The following is a 24,194-nucleotide window of genomic DNA, read 5'->3' as shown; positions in this document are numbered from 1 at the left end:
CACTCTGCCGCAGTATATCTGCGTGAGCTGGTCGGGAACTGGTTAAGGAGCAAAGGGAAGCAACCATTTTACAGTAAGATGTGTCCTTTTAAATGAACCTGTTGTTTAGCACTGTATGACCAAAGCACAGGTCTGCTTTAAAGAGAATTCTTTATGCCTGAGCATTTATGCAAAAATATGACTCAGTCCTTAGATTTTATATAAAACAATTCGATTTTCTCCTTACTTAGCCTAGCAGAACTTCAACCTCTCAAATCAGCAATGACTATTTTTAATTCCAATGCAGCTAGCATTAGTAAATACATAGGAAAATATATCACAGTTACTTTTTTAATCTTTTTTACATTTCTGCAGGAAAGTACTTTTTTCCAGGCCTAGACAAATGATGTCAGACATCCCAGGAATTTTCAGGAGGGGAGGAGGGGTTTTCTCAGCTAAGCACACCTTCCTGTCTGCATGCCTGAGGCAGATGGATTCCAGTAAGTAAACGCTACATGAATCATCTGACCTTACTCAAGATGGCCATTGCCAGAAATGCTGGCGGATGTTTATCAAAGTGAATTATCAGCAAAAAAAAGCATGGACACATTGATAGATGGGGGAGTTTGCTTTGAATATTAAAAATTAATTAAAGCGTTTTTTACCCCAACACTTTATATTCCTGATATGTGCCTGCTGTACTATGTACACTAAACAGGAGAGCACACCAAGTTCAGTTCTCTAGCTGGTATCTCAGCCTGCTCTTCCTCAATGATCAGACTTGTCCTGACACGCCCCCCCTTTACAGCTATTCACTGGGAAGCTCAGTGTTCTGCTGCTTCTCCTCCCGCAGCTCTTATGCAGCTGAGAACAGAGGGAATGTGATCACTTATAGAAAAGGGAAAAAAGGTATTTATAATGTATTTTTATATCTATACAAAAATGTTTTGCCTTTCATTTCTATTTTAAACCGAATGGGTTGTTTTACAAGGTGATTTTTTACAATCACTTTAAATAATGTTTTTGGTGCTCATAAGCAGTGTAGTTCCAGTTAAGTCATTGCCATTGGGTCACAATTCACCTGAGGTCTGACAGTTTCTAAATGTAATATACCTGCACACTGGGACATGGTATGTGACAAGAAGCAGGTGGCAGGCCAGTAAATGACTTTAGATGACCTCTGAATCCTGAAAGGAACTTTTAAGCATTTCCTGTTTCTTTCTCTTTGCAAATAGGTGGGCGACTCTCTCAGGTGTGATATCATGGCATGCAGTAGAAATGACACACGATGCTGGTATATCTAGACCAGCCAAGCAGTATGTAGTCATCCCCAATATTCACATTATCAGTAGTAGATGCATCCAAAAAACAGAGCCGTGATGCTCAGTGCATAAAAAAAGAAAATCACAAACAACAGGGGCAGTAATGATCACATATGTACAGAGAGTACAATGTATAAAGTCGATGAAGTTATTCTCTCTTGCGATGCTGATAATGAGTGTCCTGGTGAATGTAGCATCTGTGACTCCATGTTCTCCTCATTATGTTGTTATGGTAATATACTCCACCATGCAGAGAATGAACCTTGTTATTTGTATGGCAGTCTGCAATATGCTACAGAAACACAATGTCACTTGACTAGTCACGACTCTCGCCCTATAGACACAGTGCGGTCATTCTGTAATTATTGGATGTTGCTTGTAAAAACTGGCACAGTGGGTGCTCTTCAAGCCTCCTGCCTTCACAACTCTTCATAGCGAGGTCAACGTTGCTTCTTCATTGCAGCTTTATGGGCTTATGGGATCCTCTTAGTGTGACTAGCACAATGCACGCAGACATTACCTTCATTGTCTGAGTCCTGTTCTGGCATCTTTGTTTTGAAGTGCCCGCGGCACTGTCAGCCTCCACTGAAAGGGTGTCACTCCCCTACTCTCCGCTAGGCATGGCATGCATAATTCAGTTGGTGAAGTGAAAGCACTGAGTTGCCTCAAGAAACACGCATTAAAACTCTTCATGCTGGGAGCCTTGGTTCAATTGTTAAGGATAATTCATAGAGGGTATCTTCATCCAGGATGCGAGACTGGTCCAACAGGAACTGGGTCACCTGTTTTACAAGGAATAGACGTATTACTACAAATTCATATACAAGTATTCGTGACCAACATTGCTGCCTTGTCTTTGTGAGTGATTTGTGTACAAAGCACTCTGGCCTGCATTGCTATGGATTTATTACACGCTGTACATCACTCTTGTCTTTGTTCTGCCTTACTGAAATGCCGGTGATGAACATGTAGCAAATCACTTCTTTACTTTTTTGCTTATCTAATGTAAGGTATTTTACTTTATCAAGTTTTTTTTTTTTTTTTTGTATAATCTTTATTTAGGACAACAATAACATGTCATAGCAAACATTTTCAGATATTCAAGGACTAAACCTAAATAGGCATGTATCAAAAAGATAAAAACAGATACATAAACAATCAGGGGAATAAAAGAGAAGGAGAACAATGTTTATCACGTTATGAAGCAATAATATAAGGGTTTTCACTCATGAGGAGTTAGGGACATTTATATGGCAGTGACATCCATGGATAACATCCTAAAAATACATAAGGATACATATGGGGGCCGTGGCTGGCCCTACAGCCAGCACTGAGCCTGCCCATGCTGCTAAAAATTCTGGAAAGGATTTAGGGGCATCCTGTCGGCAGTGACACCGGGAAAGGGGGGCCAAATTAGCCTCCAGCTAACCTCTCCCAGCACACCACCCGAGTCAGTAGTGCCTGTGGCGAACATCTGGCCCCGAAATGAAAAAGCGGTGCCATCCCCCCTGGTAGGGAGGCCCTCCAGCGGCCAAGCACTAGAGCCACAAGTCCTGCTATTGCAATGTGGGTGAGGTAGATATCCAAATACTTATAGGATTTATATTGTGGCAACCGTTTTTGCATTGCTTTACAAAAAAAAAAAGAGACCGCACAGTTACAGTACAATTTAGGACAATAGGGTTTGAATGGCCCTGCTCATGTGTGCTTACAATCCAAAGATAAGGGCAGATGATCGAAAAGGTGATAACAGTGTGGGGATGGGTTCATAGAGAAGGCAGAAGTACAGTTGTTAGCCAAAGGCAGGATAGGCTTCCCTGAATAAATTAGTTATCAGGTATTGCCTAAACGCAGACAGAGTAAGCAATAGCTGTACAGGTCACCGCAGGAAGTTTTAGAGAATGGAGAAATCCTGGGTGTGAACAAGGGAAGAGTTGACAAGGGACCTAAGAGCAGGAGGTCCGAAAGAATATGTTACCCCAATATTTCGTAATCCTGATGTGTACCTGTTGTACCATGTACTTGTGTTAAAGAGTATCCTATTCTCTTTGTATTGCTTCCTTTGTGTGAAATACCTTGTGATCTGGTTAGTTCCCCTGCTTTGCTGTTTTAAACTGACCACACTAGGCATGAGAGCAAATCCTTTCTGGCATGGTCAGTATTCTGGCTGTGCCGAGAGAGCAGCCTGCTTGTCCTCCAAATAGTCAGACTCGTGCTGACCCCCCCCCCCCCTGCACATCCATCCATTCACTAGGAGTATAAGTGTACACCAAAAAGGAAAACTCTGCGCTCCTGAAAGTTCACCAATTATAAATCCACTTAATGTTTGTGAAGAAAAAAACATACATTAACACTTTAATTTTCGGAAGATCCAGTCCTTTATATGGTTAAAAAAGGGAAAGTTTCCACAATGTACACAATATAATAAAAAAAGTATAAAAAAAAAACTTTCCAAATGTCTGCATCAGACCAGCACCCTCTTCAGACTTCAAATGGTTAAAGCTTGCGGTTTTAGTTTGTGGGCTGTCTAGCAAGACATCATTAGTGCAAATGGTGAGCACAGTACATTACCCAGCCAGATGTACACATCGATCGAATGTCCTTCTCCTGGCTGATGTAACAATGTCCGGGATCCTAAGCTCTCTCCTATGCGGGTATGGAAGCTTCACAGACCCGATAAATGTGACTGCTGGAGACACAGGGTGGATCAGCCTATCAGAAAGGACGCTCTCCCTGGGTGAACATGCAAGCGTCCCACGTCTGAGACACTGTTTCAGTAAACCAGCTGTACTGCAGGGAGAAGTTTAGGCGCCCTCCAGTGGGCAAATTGCAGTATGCGCTTGTTGAAAAATCAACAGCGTTGCATGGCGATTAAAATAATCGGATATAAAAGTTCTTATGCATGAATAGGATCTTCCATCATAAAAGGGGGATATTAAGAGGGGTCCTAGACGACGCGTTTCGCCCTTACAAGAGCTTTGTCACAGTCCTGTGACAAAGCTCTTGTAAGGGCGAAACGCGTCGTCTAGGACCCCTCTTAATATCCCCCTTTTATGATGGAAGATCCTATTCATGCATAAGAACTTTTATATCCGATTATTTTAATCGCCATGCAACGCTGTTGATTTTTCAACAAGCGCATACTGCAATTTGCCCACTGGAGGGCGCCTAAACTTCTCCCTGCAGTACAGCTGGTTTACTGAAACAGTGTCTCAGACGTGGGACGCTTGCATGTTCACCCAGGGAGAGCGTCCTTTCTGATAGGCTGATCCACCCTGTGTCTCCAGCAGTCACATTTATCGGGTCTGTGAAGCTTCCATACCCGCATAGGAGAGAGCTTAGGATCCCGGACATTGTTACATCAGCCAGGAGAAGGACATTCGATCGATGTGTACATCTGGCTGGGTAATGTACTGTGCTCACCATTTGCACTAATGATGTCTTGCTAGACAGCCCACAAACTAAAACCGCAAGCTTTAACCATTTGAAGTCTGAAGAGGGTGCTGGTCTGATGCAGACATTTGGAAAGTTTTTTTTATACTTTTTTTATTATATTGTGTACATTGTGGAAACTTTCCCTTTTTTAACCATATAAAGGACTGGATCTTCCGAAAATTAAAGTGTTAATGTATGTTTTTTTCTTCACAAACATTAAGTGGATTTATAATTGGTGAACTTTCAGGAGCGCAGAGTTTTCCTTTTTGGTGTATTTGTGTATTTGTGGTACTTCAGGGTATCCGGATCTCTGCAGCACGGACTGTTCTCAGCCCATACGAGGGTTTTAAGTATTTCATGGGATATTAGTTATTTCCCATTGAGCGCCAGTGATTTTTTTGTATCAATATAGGAGTATAAGTGTGCTGCTATTTCTGCACCCCAACCTCTCCAAACCCTTTATGTAGCTGAGAACAGAGGTTATGTGAAACTAAGTTAGTAGTGTTTAACCCAAGGGGGATGCATATGTACATTTGTTTTTATACTACCAGTAGATGTTTAAAGTGATTCTAAAGCCGAAAGGTGTTTTACCTTATTGCATTCTCTGCATTAAGATAAAAAGCCTTCAGCATGATCCAGCAATGTGCACTAGAGCAGTGGCTCTCTCAGCTCTCTCCCTCCTCATTGGCTCAGACACAGCAGCAGGAGCCATTGGCCCCTGCTGCTATCAATCACAGACAGAGGGAATAGGGGGCAGGGCCAAGCCACACTCTATGGGGTTGATTTAATGAAGGCAAATAGACTGTACACTTTGCAAAGTGCAGTTTCACCCTGAAAAAACCGTTCCTCCAGAGCTTATTAAATGAGCAGAAGCTCTGCTGACTTCCATCATTCAATGATGTGCCAACAAAAATGCTGTTTTATTTATATTCTTTGCACATGATTGGGTATTCTTTGCAAAGTGAAGCTTACCTCATCTACTAAGCTCTGGAGCAACTGCACCTGCAGAGTGCAACTGCTCTTTGCAACGTGCACAGCCTATTTGTCCTTAGTAAATCAACCCCTATGTGTCTTACGCACACACGCTTGCTATGGAGCAGAGGAGAATCAGGGCTGCTCTGTGCAAAACCATTGCACAGAGCAGGTACGTATAACATGTTGTTATTTAAATTAAAAAGAAAGGGTGCATTTACAATCACATTAACCTCCCTGGTGATATAATTATGTTCGTTTTTTGCGTCTCAAAGCCGTACCATTGTTTTGCATGGAAATTTGGCGTTTTATATTGTAGGCTTGTAATTCTTAGTAATAACTCACTTAAATCTGTCCAAACAAGAGTCTAGTAGAAATCCCGGGTATGATGAAGTTTGAAACAGGAAATCATAAATTATAATATAATAAATAAATATAACAAATAATAATATTAAAATAATAAATTGTATTCAATAATGTAATCAAATCAAAAACACAGAAATTTGCAGAATTGTCGCTGTCATTACTTTCAGTGTTTGATGATGAATTTCCCCACAAATCGCTATTGCTCAATTCTGCAAGTGATTCTAATTTATTATCACTGTTTTCTAGCTGCTCTAAAACCGTTTTTGACATAAAGGGACACTTTTTGGTTTCCCTGGACAATCTCCAGTTTCCAGGCAAAAAGAACAGTATTTATAAAATAAAAGTGCAGGCAGGTCACTGGACAAAGCACTAGGGACAAAGGGATGTGAAATGATTTGATACAGTAATGTAATTTGGCGCCAGGCTCTGCCCCCGTGCATCGCGACGCTCGCAGGGAACAAAGGCCGACACACAGTACATCGAGCGAACGACACAGCCCGCGGACAAAGCGGGAGGACATCGCAGGATCCTGGGGACAAGGTAAGTAACTTTCTCGGGGGTTACCGCTTTTGATAATGAAAATTCACCCCGAGCCACACTTGGGATTACTGCCAGGGAGGATAAATTGGATTGATTTGGAAGACTTTGTATATTTATGCTTTCATATCCAATATCGATATGTATAGTGCGCAACACTACCAATACACCATGTTAGAGAGAGTATTACCTTTGGTTGGTGTTCTATTCGGTATGGGGTCTGCTGGAACTGTCTGATTTCTCTAATGATGTGCGATATCTACAGCAAAACAGCATAATAAAGATGTTATTAGTACAGCAGAATATACAGAAATACTTTGAATTGCGATTTAAATTTGATTTGCTAAACTTTAAATCAATAACTGATGGACAACCAAATATTGGGTCAGCTTAACAATAATCCATTCATTCATTCCTATTGAGAAAAAGTAGAGTAGGGGTCGCAGGATGTACAGTATGTTACTCTTCCCTACTAGCTGTGGGGGAGATTTACTAAAACTGAAATGTGCAATTCAGTGCAGCTCTGCAGAGAAACCAATCAGCTTACAGGTTTTAGCCCCTGTTCACATCGGCGCGATATGACATGTCAAATCAGAGCCTATTGCCTGCAATAGGAGCATCCCAATCGGTGCACCGCTTTCCAAAAGTAGTTCCTGCACTACTTTTGGGGGCGATTTCAATAGATATAGAACAAGTCTTTCAAGTTTCCCCTGAAGTCGGACGGAAATGCGGCTTTAAACTTGCACGATTTCAAAGCTGTGTTCAGTGTGAACGAGGGCTTAGGCCTCGTATACACGACCAAGTTTCTCGGCAAAAACCAGCAAGAACCTTGCTGGGAGATATTTTTTTGCCGAGGAAACCGGTCGTGTGTACATTTTCGTCGAGGAAACTGTCGAGAACCTCGACAAGCCAAAAAGAGAGCAAGTTCTCTATTTTCTCGACGGGAGTCTGATTTGGCTCGTCGAGTTTCTGGTCGGGCTGGTTTTCAACGAGAAACTCGGACGTCTGTATGCTAAGAAACCCGCGCTTGCTCAGACTAAAGTATGAGACGAGAGTAAAAGTAGCATTTGTAATGGAGATAACACATTTTTAAAGCTGTAACAGACTGAAAAGTGCAAATCGTCTCTTACCAAACTTTTATTTAACACGCAAACACATGAAATTCGCAAAAGCAGCCCCAAGAGTTTAGCCAGTGGAATCGAACTTCCCCTGCCGTTGTATGTGTTGTACGTCACCACGTTTGAGAACGAGGAGATTTTGGCTTGACTGTGTGTACGCAAAGCAAGCTTGTCGAGTTCCTCGACAAGCCTAACAAGGAACTCGACGAGGAAAACGATGTGTTTCGCCTGTCGAGTTTCTCGGTCGTGTGTACGAGGCCTTACTGGCAAAGCTCAAGTGAACAAGCTAAAGTTAGAAGCTGATTGGCTACTTGTACAGCTGCACCAGATTCTGAGTGCCCCAGTTTTAGTACATTTCCATGTGTTCTCACACTGTGTTCACTACAAAACAAAGTCGCATTTCCTTACTTTTTTTTAGCTTTGGGCTTACAAAAAAAAAAAAAAAATGTAAAAGTTAAAAAGAGAACCAGAAGAAGTCTGCTTAAAAAATAAATAAATACGGGGACTGGTGCTAGAATTATGGACTAGAACACGGTGCCATTTATGTCTTGAAAAATAATATATACTTACTACATAAATTAAAAGATAAGAATATTTAGTTTAAACTTTATACTAAGATAATAATGTAGTTATTTCTACAGGTACGTTCATGAATGGCAGTTCTAGAACTAAAACTTTACGATTCCCCTAGACACCTAGAGGCACTTCCCATCTGCTGTTCAGAGGAATCTGGCAGACAGCGAGCAGCTCGCCCGGCCAACTTTTCCAGTATTGCCTCAAAGAAAACATTTGCTGACTAAAATTACTGTAGCTTACCGGTACTTTCTTATATCATCCACTTACAAAATCTGGTGTTTTTTTTCCGTTCATTTCAAAACTGGGACTTTCTCAAACACATTCATAACACGTCTGCTTTGCCACTTTCAGTTTTTCCCATGTTAGCCCAGTTTAGTCTCTTACACTGGCTGTATATTACTATTTGTGTCTTAAAATGATCAACAATCTTTGCAAATGAATGACAATTTCTTTTTAATAAATATCTACGATTCAACACATATGATATAAACATCTTATGAACAACAACTATAAGCATTACAGTGGAGTATACTACATCATCAGCTAAACATTTCCAATCCTCCAGGTTGTTGTTGACTATTAGGCCTCGTACACACGACCGAGAAACTCGACGGGCGAAACACATCGTTTTGCTCGTCGAGTTCCTTGTGAAGCCGTCGAGAAACTCGACAAGCCAATTTTCTCCATTCCCGTCAAGGAAATAGAGAACATGCTTTCTTTTTGGCTCGTCGAGTTTCTCGACAGTTTCCTCAACGAAAATGTACACACGACCGGTTTCCTTTTTTGATGTGATCATTTCTAACACACAGAGCACCTGAATAGAGAGAAATGCGAACTGTGGGATTAATTTACTAAAACTGGAGAGTGCAAAATCTGGTGCAGCTCTACAGAGAAACCAATCAGCTTCCAGATTTTATTTATTTTTTTATCAAAGATTGTAGGCAATTCTTTTTTTGTATAATCAAGTTTATTTAACATTTAACACATACACGTTCAACAGCTAAGTTGAAAACAAAGAGAAATAGCGACCGCGCAGGGCCGAATAAGCATCAATAACCCAAGGGGGTCCGTTGAACCGACATAACATAAACAGACATTGCCAAGATAACGGGCACCAAACTGGTGACTCGTGTTCTAGTCCCAACCAGGAGGAGTGCTATTGTCCAATGAGCAATGTAAGGTCGGGCAGCTATGCCAATACATTAGAAAGAGCAAGGTATTGGTGATCCTCCACAGACGGCCCCGGACCCCTCGAATGGGTCCAGCAGCCGCCCGCACAGGTCGTTAAAGTGATAGGGACACGGCCCACGAACGGGGCAGGGGGGGGGCACAAAGGCCTCCGTCATTCTGCCCCCAGCCACCGCCCGCTCACCATGGGCACCTGCATGCGGGGCTCTGGGTCTAAACGCGAGGCCATCAGTGTCCCTTCAGCACCTAGGGACAGCCCCACAAACCCTGAGATTCTGCATATCTAGCCCTGTTCCCGTCTGGTTGGTAATGCAGTTGCTAACATAACATATAGACATACATTTGTGGGAATAAGAGAAAGACTGGGAACAGAGTTTGGTATGGAAAGGGGGGAAAGATAGGAAAAGGAAAGAAACGGGCAATAAGAGTTCAGGTGTACCTGCTATCTTGTGGGGAGCTGCACATTACTCCACGCCGAGCCCGGCACATCAGGGGTCGATCTCTCCAGGCATCCCACCTTCCTTTAGTGTAGCCAATCGTATGAATGCAAAATTCTCTCCTAATCGTTCGCTAGTCTGCGGGCTTTAAGGGAGGGATCTGATAATTCTAGTAAAGCGACGTCCAGGCTGGACGGGACAAAGGTGGGGTCGGAAGTGTAATCCGACCAGGGAGCCCATACGCTGTTGAACCGGTCTCGAGTGTCACGACAGGTCGATATCCAGTCATCGGCTTCCCTGACTGCATTTACCCCAACGACCCACTCCTCCCGAGTAGGGATTCTGGATTTTTTCCAGTGGATCGGCAGCAGGCACCTCGCCGCGTTAAGCAGGTGAGGCAGCACACTTTTCTTGTAGTGTTTGATGGGGATCGTGGGGACATGTAGCAGGAAATGCTTCGGGGACAGAGGGACCTCTACCCCAGTCACTACCTTAATTTGTTCACGTACATCTTCCCAAAAGGCTTGACTAGGGGGCAGTCCCACCATATGTGGAGCAGCGTACCTCCAAGTTTGCAACCCCGCCAACACAACGGTGACGTGGAGGGATAAATTTGAGCCATGTCTGCCGGAACCCTATACCAACGGGAGGCAATTCTTTTTAATTAAATAACAAACATGTTATATATACCTGCTCTGTGCAGTGGTTTTGCAGAGAGCAGCCCTGACCCAATTCTTCTCAGGTCCCTTGCCGATGCTCCTGGCACCTTCTTCCTGCCAAGTGCCCGCCCCCCAGCAAGCAGCTTGCTATGGTGGCACCCAAGCAGGCTCACTCCCATTCCGTTGCTCTGTGTGTTTATTGACGCACAGATGCGGCTCGGCCCTGTCCCGCTCTCTCCTCATTGGCTCGCTAGCTGTGATTGACAGTAGTGGGAGCCGACGGCTCCCACTGCTGTCTTAGCCAATTAGGAGGCTGAGACCCGGGGGAAGCCGAGGCTCTTGTGCACATCGCTGGATAGAGATGGGGCTCATGTAGGTATTGGGGGGACTGGGGGGAGTGCTGCTGCACACTGAAGGTTTTTTACCTTCATGCATACAATGCATAAAGGTAAAAAAATCTTTAGCCTTTACAACTACCATACTTTAATTAAACAAACTGAAGTTAAAAGCTGATTGGTTACTATGCACAGCTGCACCAGATTTTGCACTGCACACATGTTTTAGTAAATAAACTGCTGTGTGCTTATACAAATGTATTTTTTCTGTGTAGAGAGTGCCCCCTAAGGAGCCACAAGTATATTGGGATTCTTCACCCTGCATAGCCAGGCACATCAAATTTTCACAAGCACTCTTGAGTCATAGAACAATCTGTGTGTTTTTTCTAGCTTACCATTTCTGCCGGCTCGTCTAAGAAATGATCCGATAGTGCTGTCGTCTAGTAACTATTATTATTACTATACAGGATTTATATAGTGCCAACAGTACTTTACAATGTAGAGGGGGCAGCACAATACAGAAGGGACAGGGGGGCCCTGCTCGTGGAGCTTACATACTAAAGGGAGAGGGAGGGGGAGGTGGTACGAAAGATAATAGCTGCGGGGGATGGTCTGATGGGGGTGGCTCGGGTACAGTTTTTAGGTGGGTGTGGGATAGGCTTTCCTGAAAAAATGCATTTTAAGGGATCTCCTAAAGGTGGACAGGGTAGGGGCTGACCAGACATACCGGGGCAGGGAGTTCCAGAGGTTGGGAGAGGCTCTTTAGAAGTCCTGGAGGTGAGCATGGGAGGAGATAAAAAGGGAGCTAGGTCCTGGGAGGAGCGGAGAGGACAATTTGGGCGATATCTGCAAATGAGGTTGGTGATGTAGCTGAGGGCGATGCTGTGGATGGCCTTGTATGTTAGTATCGAGGAGCTTGGAGGTAAACCGAAGCAGGGAGATGGGTCTTGGGTTATTCAAACAGGTGGGGTCCAGTGAGGGTTTTTTACATATTGGGGTAACTAGTGCATATTTTAGCAGGGAGGGAAAGGTGCCAGACAAGAGGTTATAGTTGAGTTCCACCCAAAAGTGCCCCCTTACATGCCACATTTGGCATGTATTTTTTTTGAGGGGGGAGTGGGGGCTTCAGTAGGAGTGGGACTTCCTGTTCCACTTCCTCCTTCCGCCCAGGGACCGCTTAAGCTATACGTCATATCGCCTACAGCGGCCCCTCCCTGTAAGCGATCGCCTGGGACATGTGACAGGTCCCAGGCGATCGTCTGACCAATCACAGTGCGCATTGCCGCTCATGCATGCGCAGTGTGTGCCTGGCCGTGAAGCCGAAAGCTGTCACAACCGGGTGCCCACACTAAGAATGAAGACGCCGGCCGGAGAGGGCGGGAGAGGAGCGGAGCTCCGGCCGACGCATCACTGGACTGTGGAGCAGGTCAGTGTCTGTTTATTAAAAGCTAGCAGCTACACTTTTATTTATCTATACGGCGGCAGGTCGGCTCTGCTGGGCGAGATCACGTAGCTATACGTCATCTCGCCGATCAGCCAATGGGGGCGCACGCGCGCCCCCCGCTCGCCCCTGACGCGCGTGCCCGGCGGTCGCAATCACCACCGGGCACCCGCGATCGCTCGTTACAGAGCGAGAACTGAGAGCTGTGTGTGTTTACTCACAGCTCCCGGTCCTGTCAGGGGGGAAAATGACCTATCGTCTGTTCATACATTGTATGAACAGCGATTTGTCATTTCCCTAGGTCAGTCCACCCCCCTTCAGTTAGAACACACCCAGGGAACATGATTAACCCCTTCCTCGCCCCCTAGTGTTAACCCCATTCACTGCCAGTGGCATTTTTATAGTAATCAATGCATTTTTATAGCACTGATCGCTATAAAAATGCCAATGGTCCCAAAAATGTGTCAAAAATGTCCGCCATAATTTCGCAGTACCGATAAAAATCGCTGATCGGCGCCATTACTAGTAAAAAAAAAAATATTAAGAAAAATATCCCCTATTTTGTAAACGCTATAACTTTTGCGCAACCAATCAATAAACGCTTATTGTGATTTTTTTTTACGAAAAATATGTAGACGAATACGTATCGGCCTAAACTGAGGAAAAATATTGTTTTTTAATATATTTTTGGGAGATATTTCTTATATCAAAAAGTAAAAAATATTAATTTTTTTCTAAATTGTCGCTCTATTTTTGTATATGCGGCAAAAAATTAAAAACCGCAGAGGTGATCAAATACCACCAAAAGAAAGCTGTATTTGTGGGAAAAAAAGGACGCCAATTTTGTTTGGGAGCCACGTCGCACGACCGCGCAATAGTCAGTTAAAGTGACACAGTGCCGAATCGCAAAAAGTGGCCTGGTCTTTGACCAGCAATCTGGTCCGGGGGTTAAGTGGTTAATAAACATAAAAAAGCCTGGAACTTCCCTTTAAAGATGTGGGTTAGAGAGTTTAGGATAGGGTGGGAAGGTGGTCGCAGTAAATGTGAGGGGACGAGTGGTGGGAGGGCCATGGAGAGGAGTTTGGCGACTACCTCAGTGGCAACAGGGCTGAAGGAGAAAAATATTGGGTATGGTGTTGGATCCGATGTGTTAGTTGGGGGGGAAGTTGGATGCTGGATATCTCATCACAAAATTTGTGGATTTTGCTTTTGAAATGGTTGGCAATCTTATGGGTGGTAGGGAAGTTGGTGGGTGGAGGCAGTGGGTGGAATTAAAGGTTGAAAAGAGTTGTTGAGGTTTGGATGAGAGGGTTTTTATGAGTGTTGTAGTAGGTTTGTTTAGCAGTGGGGAGGCGGGAGTTGTATTTGAGAAGTGTAGAATTTGAGGAGGGTAAAGTCTTGCAGGGTTTTCGATTTACGCCACACTCCCTCAAGTACACGGCTGCATCTCTTGAGACTTCTGGTGTTCTCTGTTTGCCAGGGTTGTAGCAGACAAGGCCTGGTTCTGCGTGTAGAAAGAGGACCAAGTGCATCCAGGGAGGATGCTGTGTGTTGCTGTAGATGAATGTGGTCAGGTCTGGGAATAACAGGGGTGCAATTTTATCGTGAAGGCCATCAGTAGCAGAATGAAATAAAGAGGGTTGAGGTGGGGAAGGTTCCTGTGGGTAGCGGTTTGCAGATTGGCAGCATGGGAGTTAGAAGACAGGGAGAGGGTGAAACGGATAAGGTTGTGATTGGAGTGCAGAGATGGGAGAATATGAGGTCAAGAGTGTTGCAGTTGGGAGTGAGTGGTGGTTAAAAGAGGAGGTTGAGTAGTTGAGAAGTGGTTGCGGTGTTAACATTGATTGGAGTGTTAAAGTTACCTAGGATTATGGCAGGTACTAGATCATCTTTGATCGCCTCTATGGACTTGGAGGACCGGAGCGTCGTCATGACGTTACTTAACACTTTAACACTTTCAATCTCTTGCTTTTAAAGGTCTTTTTGCCCCCAAATCTTTCCACAAAGAGGACCTGTCACCTTATTTCTATTACAAGGGATGTTTACATTACTTATAATAGAAATAAAAGTGATACAAAAAAATTCAAGCGTCAGTGTAAAAATAAATAAATAAGAAAATAAAAAAACGTGATTGCACACCCATCCCTTTGTGCTCGCGCATTGAAGCATACACAAATGGTTTGCACCACACCTTTGAGCCGTGAACGGTAAAGCAAGAGCAATAATTCTAGCACTGGCCCTCCTCTGTAACTCTAAACAGGTAACCTAAACAGGCATTTATGGAGATTTTTAAGTACTGAAGTTTGTCACTATTTCATGAGTGTACCCAAATTTAAAGCATGACATGTTGGGTATCTATTTACTGGGCCTAAACTTATCTTTCATATACAAAAAAAATTGGGGTATATATTGTGTTTTTTTTACATTAATTAAAATTAATTTTACCCTCAAAAAATGCTGCGCAAATACCATGCGACTGATTTAAACCGCTGCACAAATACCATGTGACTGATTTAAACAAAAAGGGCCAGAAAAGGCTTGGTTTTCAAGTGGGGAAAATATGTGTCCCTCTTTGTCAGTTTGGACAGACTCAGTTTCCTTGCATTTCAAATTATTAGGAGTAGCATGCACTAAACAAACACCTGAAAAGGTAAGACATTGAAAAAAAAATTCCACAGCAAAAGTACCCACCATTCTCATTTTTGAAAAGTTTACAAGGCCTTCCTCTGTAAAGTTGGGTGTGCCTTCTTCAATAAAGGCCAGGTCAGTGAGGTACATTCCCAGGTAGGGTACAGATGGTGGATTACAGCTGCAAGACATAGAGAAGGAAAAAAAAACACATTTTATTAACTGCTTTACGACATAATTAGGGGAATCTATAAGGGGTGTCATAGACACCTTCAAGATTTCTGTCAAGCCTCCACACCAAAATTGGCCATGTTTGCACCAGAGAGGCCAGCGCTGACATTGGAGTGTCCATACCAGACATTTTTTACCCAGTGCGTTTCCATCCCAGCCCGTGCGCTTGTAACAACGACATTTGCATGGCTGAGTAGATCCTTTATTTTAGTAGGTGAGACAAGGGGAACTAGTTTCCCATCAGGTCCAGTTTACCTGTGATTGACAACGCATAGCAGTGGGAAGATGCCTATCTGCAATTTAGTCCAATAACAGCTTTCAATTCTGCCCACTGACATCTGTTTGACAACCAAAAGCAAGGCAGACTTGATGGGAAACTAGTCTCTGCCCATCCAACATGTGCTGCAACCACGGTGGCCAGTTTCCCATTAGTTATGTCTCCCCTGTGATGCAAGTCATTTCCCTAATATAAGCACTTCCATATTTGAGTAATGACATCACCTGTATCCCTTGCCCCTTTGGTCTCCCATCCAACAGCTAAATGGGGCCACAGATGGAACCCTGTGAGGCAAGTTGTTACATTAATGACAGCTTCTCAGCACAGACATGCTCCACTCCGCGTACTGGCATACCTCTGTCATCCAGCTCAGGCCTGGCCTTAAAGCGGTATAAAAACCAGAACAAAAATTCTATATATTGCAGCTTTCCAATGCTCCAGTATGGTGGCTGCATTTGTTTTTCCTTAATTTTCACCTGGTGACAAATCCATTTTGAATGGCAAGTTAAAATATGTGAATGTATGCCTACTTGCAAATCTGTGTTACCTTAGCACTACCCATATTTCACATTACCTATATGCCATCTTGCACCTTGTCTTTCTCAGCATTAGTGGAAGGTGGTGAGTGCAATGCTACAATCTGAGGGAAGCAATGTATTGACTTTCTTATAAGAAGTTCTCTGTAGGAACCATTGTTTTATTCTTTGCCAGGATTCAAACATATAATAGTGTAGCTCTATCCCTCCCTATCCTCCTCCTTCCTCCTCTTCACTTTAATAACATGCATCTGTCACCAAACGAGAAGGGAATAACACAGGGCAGGACTGGAACGCTCCACCTTGGTCTGTGTAGTTTGTTTCTCCCCCCTATATTGATATAAGTGCAAAATTACATATAAAGCTTGTGACCTCTGTCCTGTTCAGACAGCAGAGCTGAAACCAAGAAGTTTTAGAGAATCTCTGGTCCTGCACAGCAGCTGGGTGACCAGAAACGTGGTTGTGTGAAAACGGGATAACGCTCAATCCTGTGATGCTGTTGGCCTGCTCAATGGACCTCACGTCCCAGCTTCTCTGCAGGATAGGGCAGATGTCACTGTAATGTGATTTATGGCCAGGCTTCTGGGAAGCTCTGCTTGGACTAAGGTATTACATATTTATTTATAAAACTTACTTCTTGAGAGTTTCTCTGAGGTTTTTAAATCTGCCTTCTGATGAAACAGTCTTTTGAAGCTTGTCCATGAGTGCTTTTGTCTAAAAATAAAATGTTTATCCATTAAGTCAAATCATAGTTCTTAGTGCAAAAGACCCTTTCTCTGCCATGGACTAAATAATACAGTATTTTTTTTACCTAAGCCATTATTATTATTATATATTATTATATTATTTATTATATGTATATATATATATATATATATATATATATATATATATATATATATATATATATATATATCGTATATACTTGAGTATAAGCCGACCCGGCACCTAATTTTACCACAAAAAAACTTGGAAAACGTATTGACTCGAGTATAAGCCCAGGGTGAGAAGTGCAGCAGCTACTGTAAGCGGAAAAGAGGGTCAATAATGCCCATTTTCATGCCTCACTGTGCCCTTTTGCATGCATCACTGTGCCCAACCTCACTGTGCCCATTACCTCACTGTGCCCATTACAACCTCACTGTGCCCATTGCAGCGTCCCTGAAATTCTTGACAGGCTGCGCTGCGGGCGTCCATTTTTTAAAACTCGCGGCTTCCCCCTGGTCCTGTCCCGTTCCGTGATAGGTGTTTAACACTGTGTTCAGTGTTCCGCCTATCACGGACGTTCTTTTATCCTCGGACAAGAGAAGGTCCGTAATAGGCAGAACACTGAACACAGTGTCTGCTGGAAAACTGAGCCTGAGGATAAAAGAACGTCCGTGATAGGCAGAACACTGAACACAGTGTCAAACGCCTATCACAGGACGGGACCAGGAGGAAGCCGCGAGTTTTAAAAAATGGATGCCCGCAGCCCCTCAGGTACACTGACTCGAGTATAAGCCGAGGGGGGTATTTTCAGCCCTAAAAAAAGGGCTGAAAAACTCTGCTTATACTCGAGTATATACGGTATATATATATATATATATATATATATATATATATATATATTATTACATTATTATTATTATTATATTATTATTATTATTTACCTAAGTTCATTATTCTTCAACACTATATAACAATATATCACACTTTACAGAACGTATGTTTTTAAGAAGCCAAGAAACATACAAAATTCAATTGCAGTATTCTTGCTTTTGTATGTCCAATCTACTTACAATACACAAATGTTCCATTTAACTGTATAATAATTGGAAAAAAAACACACCAAAATGTATTTTCTAATATTTCAGCTAAGTATAAAAGATGAGATTTGGCTCAGTTAATAAATAACATATCTAAATTTAAACCTATTGGTGCTTGGGAAACAGTAAAATATTTCAAAACCTTGACAACTGCACTTGTTTAGCATACCAATTAATTTAGTATTAAACCTTTGGGTCTAGTGTAATGGGGTTCTTTTGTGCATGTGCAGGTTGTAAGGCAATATGACTGGGGAGAATGTTTGGGCTACCTGTCCTGCAGAAATAACAGGAAATGAGAAGACATCTCTCAAAAGTGAAGGATAAGTGCCCCCATTGGAAGGTTTCTCTCAGGGAGAGAGACTTACAGCAACACAAACCTTACATGGGTTCTAACAATTCCTTAATTAGCACTAATGTTTTGTCATTACATGCCCTTTAATGCTAATTCTGTGACAAGTGGGGTAGCAAATCGCCTTGGTGATCTTTTGTCACTCTTGGATGATCACACCTCAGTGTACCTGAGATATAACCTCTTACCTGTCCCTCATTTGTTCACACACTCTCTCTATTAAGGCATCTGAAAGATCTTTGATGTCCTCCTGTGGACTGCAGATGGAGTTCTGGCTCTACCTACCTGTTTAGACACTTTGGCCCAGGTCTTCTTAAGTCGATAGATTGCACTTCTGTTCAAGGCTGAAGTAATTTCCAGCACTCCATTATAGTTGTGCATGCATCGGCAGATATCAGCTACCACCACCCACTTCTCAATGGAGGTGGCTCTAGAGGTGACATCAGGCTGGCTCATAATTTCTGATGCTACAAGGTTACTCATCTTTAGAATCCATACATGCAAAGGACATAGAAGAAAGAAATAATAGACCATACGATTATCAATAAAGAAGTTTTATATGTGCACAGATCAACTAAGCTTGAGATCTACAATATACTTTACATTTTGCTGAATCAGGAATGTGCTCACCAACCATATAGTTATTATTAAATATCTGTCTGACACTGAGGTCCTCAACTGAAACACTATAGCTTTTTGGTTTCTACTGTATAATCATCATTTTTATGAAATCAATATGGCAGATAAATCATTGTAAACATTAAAATGAACAAGTGAGTTTATTTTCTTCCAATGCAGATGATTGCCACTTGGGTCAAAAGGCTGTATTGAAACTTTGCAGGTGACTAATGATTCTAAGGATGGCTACTTGCTGACATGGCTACTGGTGGGCGATCAGTGTGTGTCTCAATTGCCTACCAACCACTCGCCATCAAAAAATTGTAATAGAGGAAATGCTGGAAAATGAGAAGTGGTCATTGGGTCACCTCTTTGACTTTTTAACGACCATGAGCAGTGCATAAGTGCTCGGTCTTGCCCCAACAGCCCCCATTCAAATTATTGTAATAAGTGACAGTTAGGTTTTAAAGCAGAACTAAACCCTCCTATCCTTTACAGCCAAGGAATCTGCCATCTTAGATTGTTTGATCTGCAGTTGCCATGGTGTAATCAGTTATGACACCATCCCTTTGATGGCTTGACAATTCATTTGAGAGCACAAGCACTTGTGACAGCTATCATTCACATCATGCTTTGTATTTAAAAAATTTGAGAAACTGCTTTACGTGGTTCAATTTTAATATTTTAATCATTTTCAATTTTTAATATAGTACTGGTACTTTACTAGAACAACTTCTAATTATTCTCCTATTTACATTCCATAGACTTATGACAGCTTCAGACTGCCATGCTGCGCTTTGGCCGCTGCGCGGGGTGCAGTGCAGCGCACCTAAGGTTTTGGTGCAGGTTAGCTGTGTTTTGCCATAGAATTTTATTTTGTCCCACAGTTTCGGTGTGTTTTCTAAAAGTGCAGCAAAAGTCCTGCATGCAAGGGGTCAGTGTAAAGCCACCCTTACAAATTCACTCAGATAGAATTAACACAGGAAACACATTACTCTTCACGAGGTAACATAATTTGAACCGACTGCCAACAATCCGTACTTTTTCTTTTCTGCTCCTAAATATTTTGGTTATGTGTGGACTCTGAATGCCTAAATCAGCCATTGTCATCCTACATCTCTGGAAGTTTCCATATGGTGGGATCATGTATCTCCTCATTCCCGCTTGTCATATTACTCCCCCATAATTTAAATAAAATTAATAATCTAGAAGCAAGAAACACACCCTCTTACAATGCCTGTAGCAGGTTGATGACCATATGCGCACAGATCTTGTTTATTAAAGCGTTAGTAAAGGAATTTTTTTAAATTTAAAATAACAAACATGTTATACTTACCTCCAGTGTGCAGATCCACGTCTTCTAGGGTCCCTCGGCAGCTGTCTCTGGTCCTCCCTCGCAATTAGTCACCACAGTCATGCGAGAGCTTGCATGGTGGTCAGTAATTGCGGGCGCGCTCCCGTGATACAGCAAGCTGCCATGGCCGCTCGCTGCATCACTCGGCCCCGTCCCTCGGCGCCGCGTCACTGGATGTGATTGACAGCAGCGTCAGCCAATGGCTGCGCTGCTCTTAATCCATCCGCTCTAGCCAATCAGCAGCCAGGCTGAGTGGCGAAGAGGATCTCGGGACCGCGCGGGACTTTCGAGGGGTCAGGTAAGTATAACGGGGGCGGCAGCATCCGATGTTATTTCACCTTAATGCATAGATTGCATTAAGGTGAATTTTTTTCTTTCTTTAAAACTCCTATAAATCCCATTTTTTTTTAAATAGTTAAACCAAATTAGCAACTATGTGGAGCTAGAATTACCACTATGGTGGGACTGAAACTTCAATTAAATAAAATATCACATAGCCAAGACTCAGAAACACATTAGAGCCTAACAGGTAGCATGGATGTAAATACTTACATTATTGAAATGCTGGCTGGTTTTCATGATATACGGTGTCCGGTCTATCTTATCTGTTTTCATCCAGCCCTGACCAAGAAATTCTCTAGAAGCAAAATAAAAAATATCACATAAATTCAGAAAACATATGGCCACTCTAAGTGCAGGGCTAAATGGCAGTGACTTACTGGTATGGTATACTTCGAAATATTATATGATCTAATAGAGTGATCTGCTCGGCTAATTCCATCGCTGACAGAGTATCCAGATATTCTGTGGGGGGGCCTTCTGACTGAAAACAATAAAACATATCAGTCATCATTTTATGACCACCACGTTTCAGGATTAGGAAATATATGAGAATCATTTATTTATCTTCTCAAAAAAGATAGTGTTTACTTCTGGCACCATATATAGAAATGCATTTTTACATTTTAGAACTATGATTGAATTGGAAAAAAATGAATTAAGGTTAAGAGTGTTTTCACTGATCTTCACTCTGTTGCAGAGGTAAGCTTGCTGAAGTATCTTCAGCATTAAACACTAATGGTAGTGTCAAATAATTGGTCCCTCTCTACATTCTTCGGTTCCTTCAGCTGGTCCAGTCACTAATGGTCACTATGGCTGTGTAGAAGCAGGTGGATGGAAACACAACATGCAGAGGTAGACCAAGTATCTGACATATCCAGAAGTATGTTCAATGTAGATGATCGAGATCAGTGGAACGGATGATGGGACAGGTACATACAAGTCATTTTCTTTACAGGCTGGGCTTTTTTTTCCATCTAGTGACTTAAAAAAAAAATGCATTAATGAAGTATACTTACTAGTGCAATTATGTCCTCCATATTCAAATGGCAGTCATCTTGTTCATCCTGAGAAAGGCCACTAATACAAAAATTGGCAGCAATTATTTGCTGTATACAAAATATATTAAATGAGCAACTCATTATTAAAGTAGAAATTAATATGTTATGTATAAACTAAATTGTCAACCTAACAGTTATCTAAACACAATTTTAAAGTTACATTACAGTGCTTAATGGACTCAAGTTTTGCATTATATTACTTTTTTTCCCAATGTCTCACTCCCCCAGGATTCCAGCGTCTGTCTATTGGGCTTGGTAGAATGTTGTCTGTCAGAAAATAAAACAGAACACTACTTGGTCTATTGTTATTCTATGCTAAGAAAGCAAAGGTACTCCTTTGGAAATCCCCAACTCCTCCAACTCTGGATAGATGGAAATCCTTAATACATTCTACTCTACCTCTATGTAGGGCCACCTATAACAGCCGAGAATGATCAACAAAATAAAATATGGTCCCAGTGGCTGGAGTCCTTAGACACTTCAACATTGAACTAAGGTTCTCCGCTCTTAGGAGCCCCACTACCCCCAATTCAACGATGCAATTATTCTAGGCCACAGTGATATGGGATGCTTCTCCCCACTAGAAAATCCCTTTCCCTACTTGAAACTGTTGAGATCATTCCTGGAACATCCGCTGGTGTTGATATGGTTGTACATTTATGGCTAGTTCACCCTAGAATGCACCGTGGGGAACTTGCGTTCCATATACCGGTACATTTCCCACTCCATGTTCAAAACTCACTGCACTGGGGTTTTGCAGAGGGTGTCAGTGTTAACTTAATGACAACCCAAGTGCAGATTGCAAACTCAGTGCGCTTGTCTGCAGCAGATCACATGGTACAGTAGTACCATGCCATCCAGTTACTGTGCACTTTGTAAGTAGTGCATGCACTACTTTTGGTACGATCCAGAACTGAAATAGTTCTGGATCGTTCTGTAGGGGCTTAAATCGCACTGCACTTAGCTTGCATGTGAATTGCACAGGACTGCACAGTGCATTCCTGTGCGATTCATGGTGTGAACCAGCCCTTACTCCTTTGATTTAGAATGTCTTGCATTTGGTATATCTATGTGTTAGATATCATCCACTGTCTTATGTAGTCCCAGTCATCTGCTTTACTTATATTACTACCTCAAAGAATATGAAGAGTTCTGAGAGGTTAGAAGTGGAGCACAACAGGTTTGACTTTCACAAGTAATTTCAATTATCTTGTGATTTTTATAATTTTTTTTTTAATTGCAATAATACGAATTTATATATAAAAAAAAACATATTTGGAGCAGTTTGGTACAAAGCACCTAATGCCCCCCTTGCCCATATTAGATTACCACCTCAAAGAATATGAAGAGTTCTAAGAGGTTAGAAGTGGAGCACAACAGGTTTGACTTTCACAAGTAATTTCAATTATCTTGTGATTTTTATTTTTTATAATTTTTTTTTAAATTGCAATAATATGAATTTATAAAAAAAAAAATCTATGGAGCAGTGTGGTACAAAACACCCAATGCCCCCCTCGCCCACTTCAACAAATTCATAAATGTAATCTCTAAACTCATATTGAGACACCTGTGGGTTTATACTGCTCTAGCATGGGCAAAGAATAGGTTCACTTTATAGAACATGCATTTCCTCTTTTTTGTTTTTGCTTACAGTGTTGATTGTACCATACAAAAGCAGCTTTGCTGTTATCTACTGTATTTTCTAGTAGTGAGTATTCATATAGCCTGCCTGATGACAGAGTCACTGACAATTTGCCTGGCATATCACGAACTGGAAATATAGTTCTGCTTTTTAGTATGCTAAGAAAAAAAACTGCACTTACTTTAGTATGTTACTTGCAGCTTTCCTTTCCTGGGGTAGGAGATCAGGGTCACGCAACACATCTTCCAACAAATTTACTACATTCATCTTTACGTCACGATACAATTCAAAATCCTTTAGAAGTAAGATACAAATGTAAGTTATATTTCTTACACATAGGGGTGTGTTTAAAAAGCAGAAAATCTGAAATTCTCCAAACATTCACTGCAGGAGAATCCTCATGGTACATGTATTTTAAATGACATTCATTCACTACCAGTAAATGTCTTCTGAAAGTCACATTCACTGCTTTATGAACATGTCCCAAAAGATTTTTATAAAGAAAAGATCTCTCTGAATCCTAAAGAACTCCTGGTAGCAATACTACCAATGCACAATTGCAGGAATATCACAATATAACTGTTAACATCCAGCATTGCAATTTGCATTCCTGACCTAAGGCACAACACCCCACCAGCCCAGTGCCAAAGACACTGCAGTGTTATTTTACTGTAGTTAAAAGCCTGGTAAGGTCTAATCAGTCACTGAGTATGAGGGAAATTGGGAGTGTTCATCTTCCTTAAAATGTGAAATCAAGTTACGTCAGTTGTTAAAAAAAATATTGTAGCTGCTGACTTTTAATAGACACTTACCAGTCCAGGAGTTCAGCGCTGTCTTTACCAAGGCCGGTTCTTTGCTGGTCTTTGGATCCCCAGCACCATCAACCTGCCTGTGGGAAGCCAGCTGTGACTTCCTGCTTGTTTCACAGCCAACTCACCAGTGGACATGCACAAGACCCACTGCGCTTTCAGATTGGTCCCGCAGTCTCA

The 24,194-nt window shown here is 42.1% G+C and overlaps 1 protein-coding gene across 3 annotated transcripts in view; it reads right to left on the bottom strand.

Annotated features, from left to right (window-relative positions):
* Positions 1 to 933: 933 nt before the first annotated feature.
* RASGRF2 (Ras protein specific guanine nucleotide releasing factor 2) overlaps positions 934 to 24,194 on the bottom strand; it is a 486,592-nt gene continuing 463,331 nt past the window's right edge. For all 3 annotated transcript variants that reach the window (XM_040341627.1, XM_040341631.1, XM_040341628.1), the window contains 9 exons: positions 23,387 to 23,499; positions 21,522 to 21,582; positions 20,883 to 20,986; positions 20,716 to 20,800; positions 18,477 to 18,674; positions 16,672 to 16,751; positions 15,057 to 15,174; positions 6,802 to 6,870; positions 934 to 2,083 (listed from right to left, as the gene is read on the bottom strand). In XM_040341627.1, coding sequence (XP_040197561.1) covers positions 1,991 to 2,083; positions 6,802 to 6,870; positions 15,057 to 15,174; positions 16,672 to 16,751; positions 18,477 to 18,674; positions 20,716 to 20,800; positions 20,883 to 20,986; positions 21,522 to 21,582; positions 23,387 to 23,499 — 921 coding nt within the window. In that variant the 3' untranslated portion in view covers positions 934 to 1,990. The remainder of the gene's footprint in view (positions 2,084 to 6,801; positions 6,871 to 15,056; positions 15,175 to 16,671; positions 16,752 to 18,476; positions 18,675 to 20,715; positions 20,801 to 20,882; positions 20,987 to 21,521; positions 21,583 to 23,386; positions 23,500 to 24,194) is intronic.

This window comes from Rana temporaria, chromosome 1, assembly GCF_905171775.1.
Source record: "Rana temporaria chromosome 1, aRanTem1.1, whole genome shotgun sequence".
NCBI lineage: Eukaryota > Metazoa > Chordata > Amphibia > Anura > Ranidae > Rana > Rana temporaria.
The sequence above is the reverse complement of the archived record's forward strand: the minus strand, read 5'-3'. Positions and strand labels throughout refer to the sequence as shown.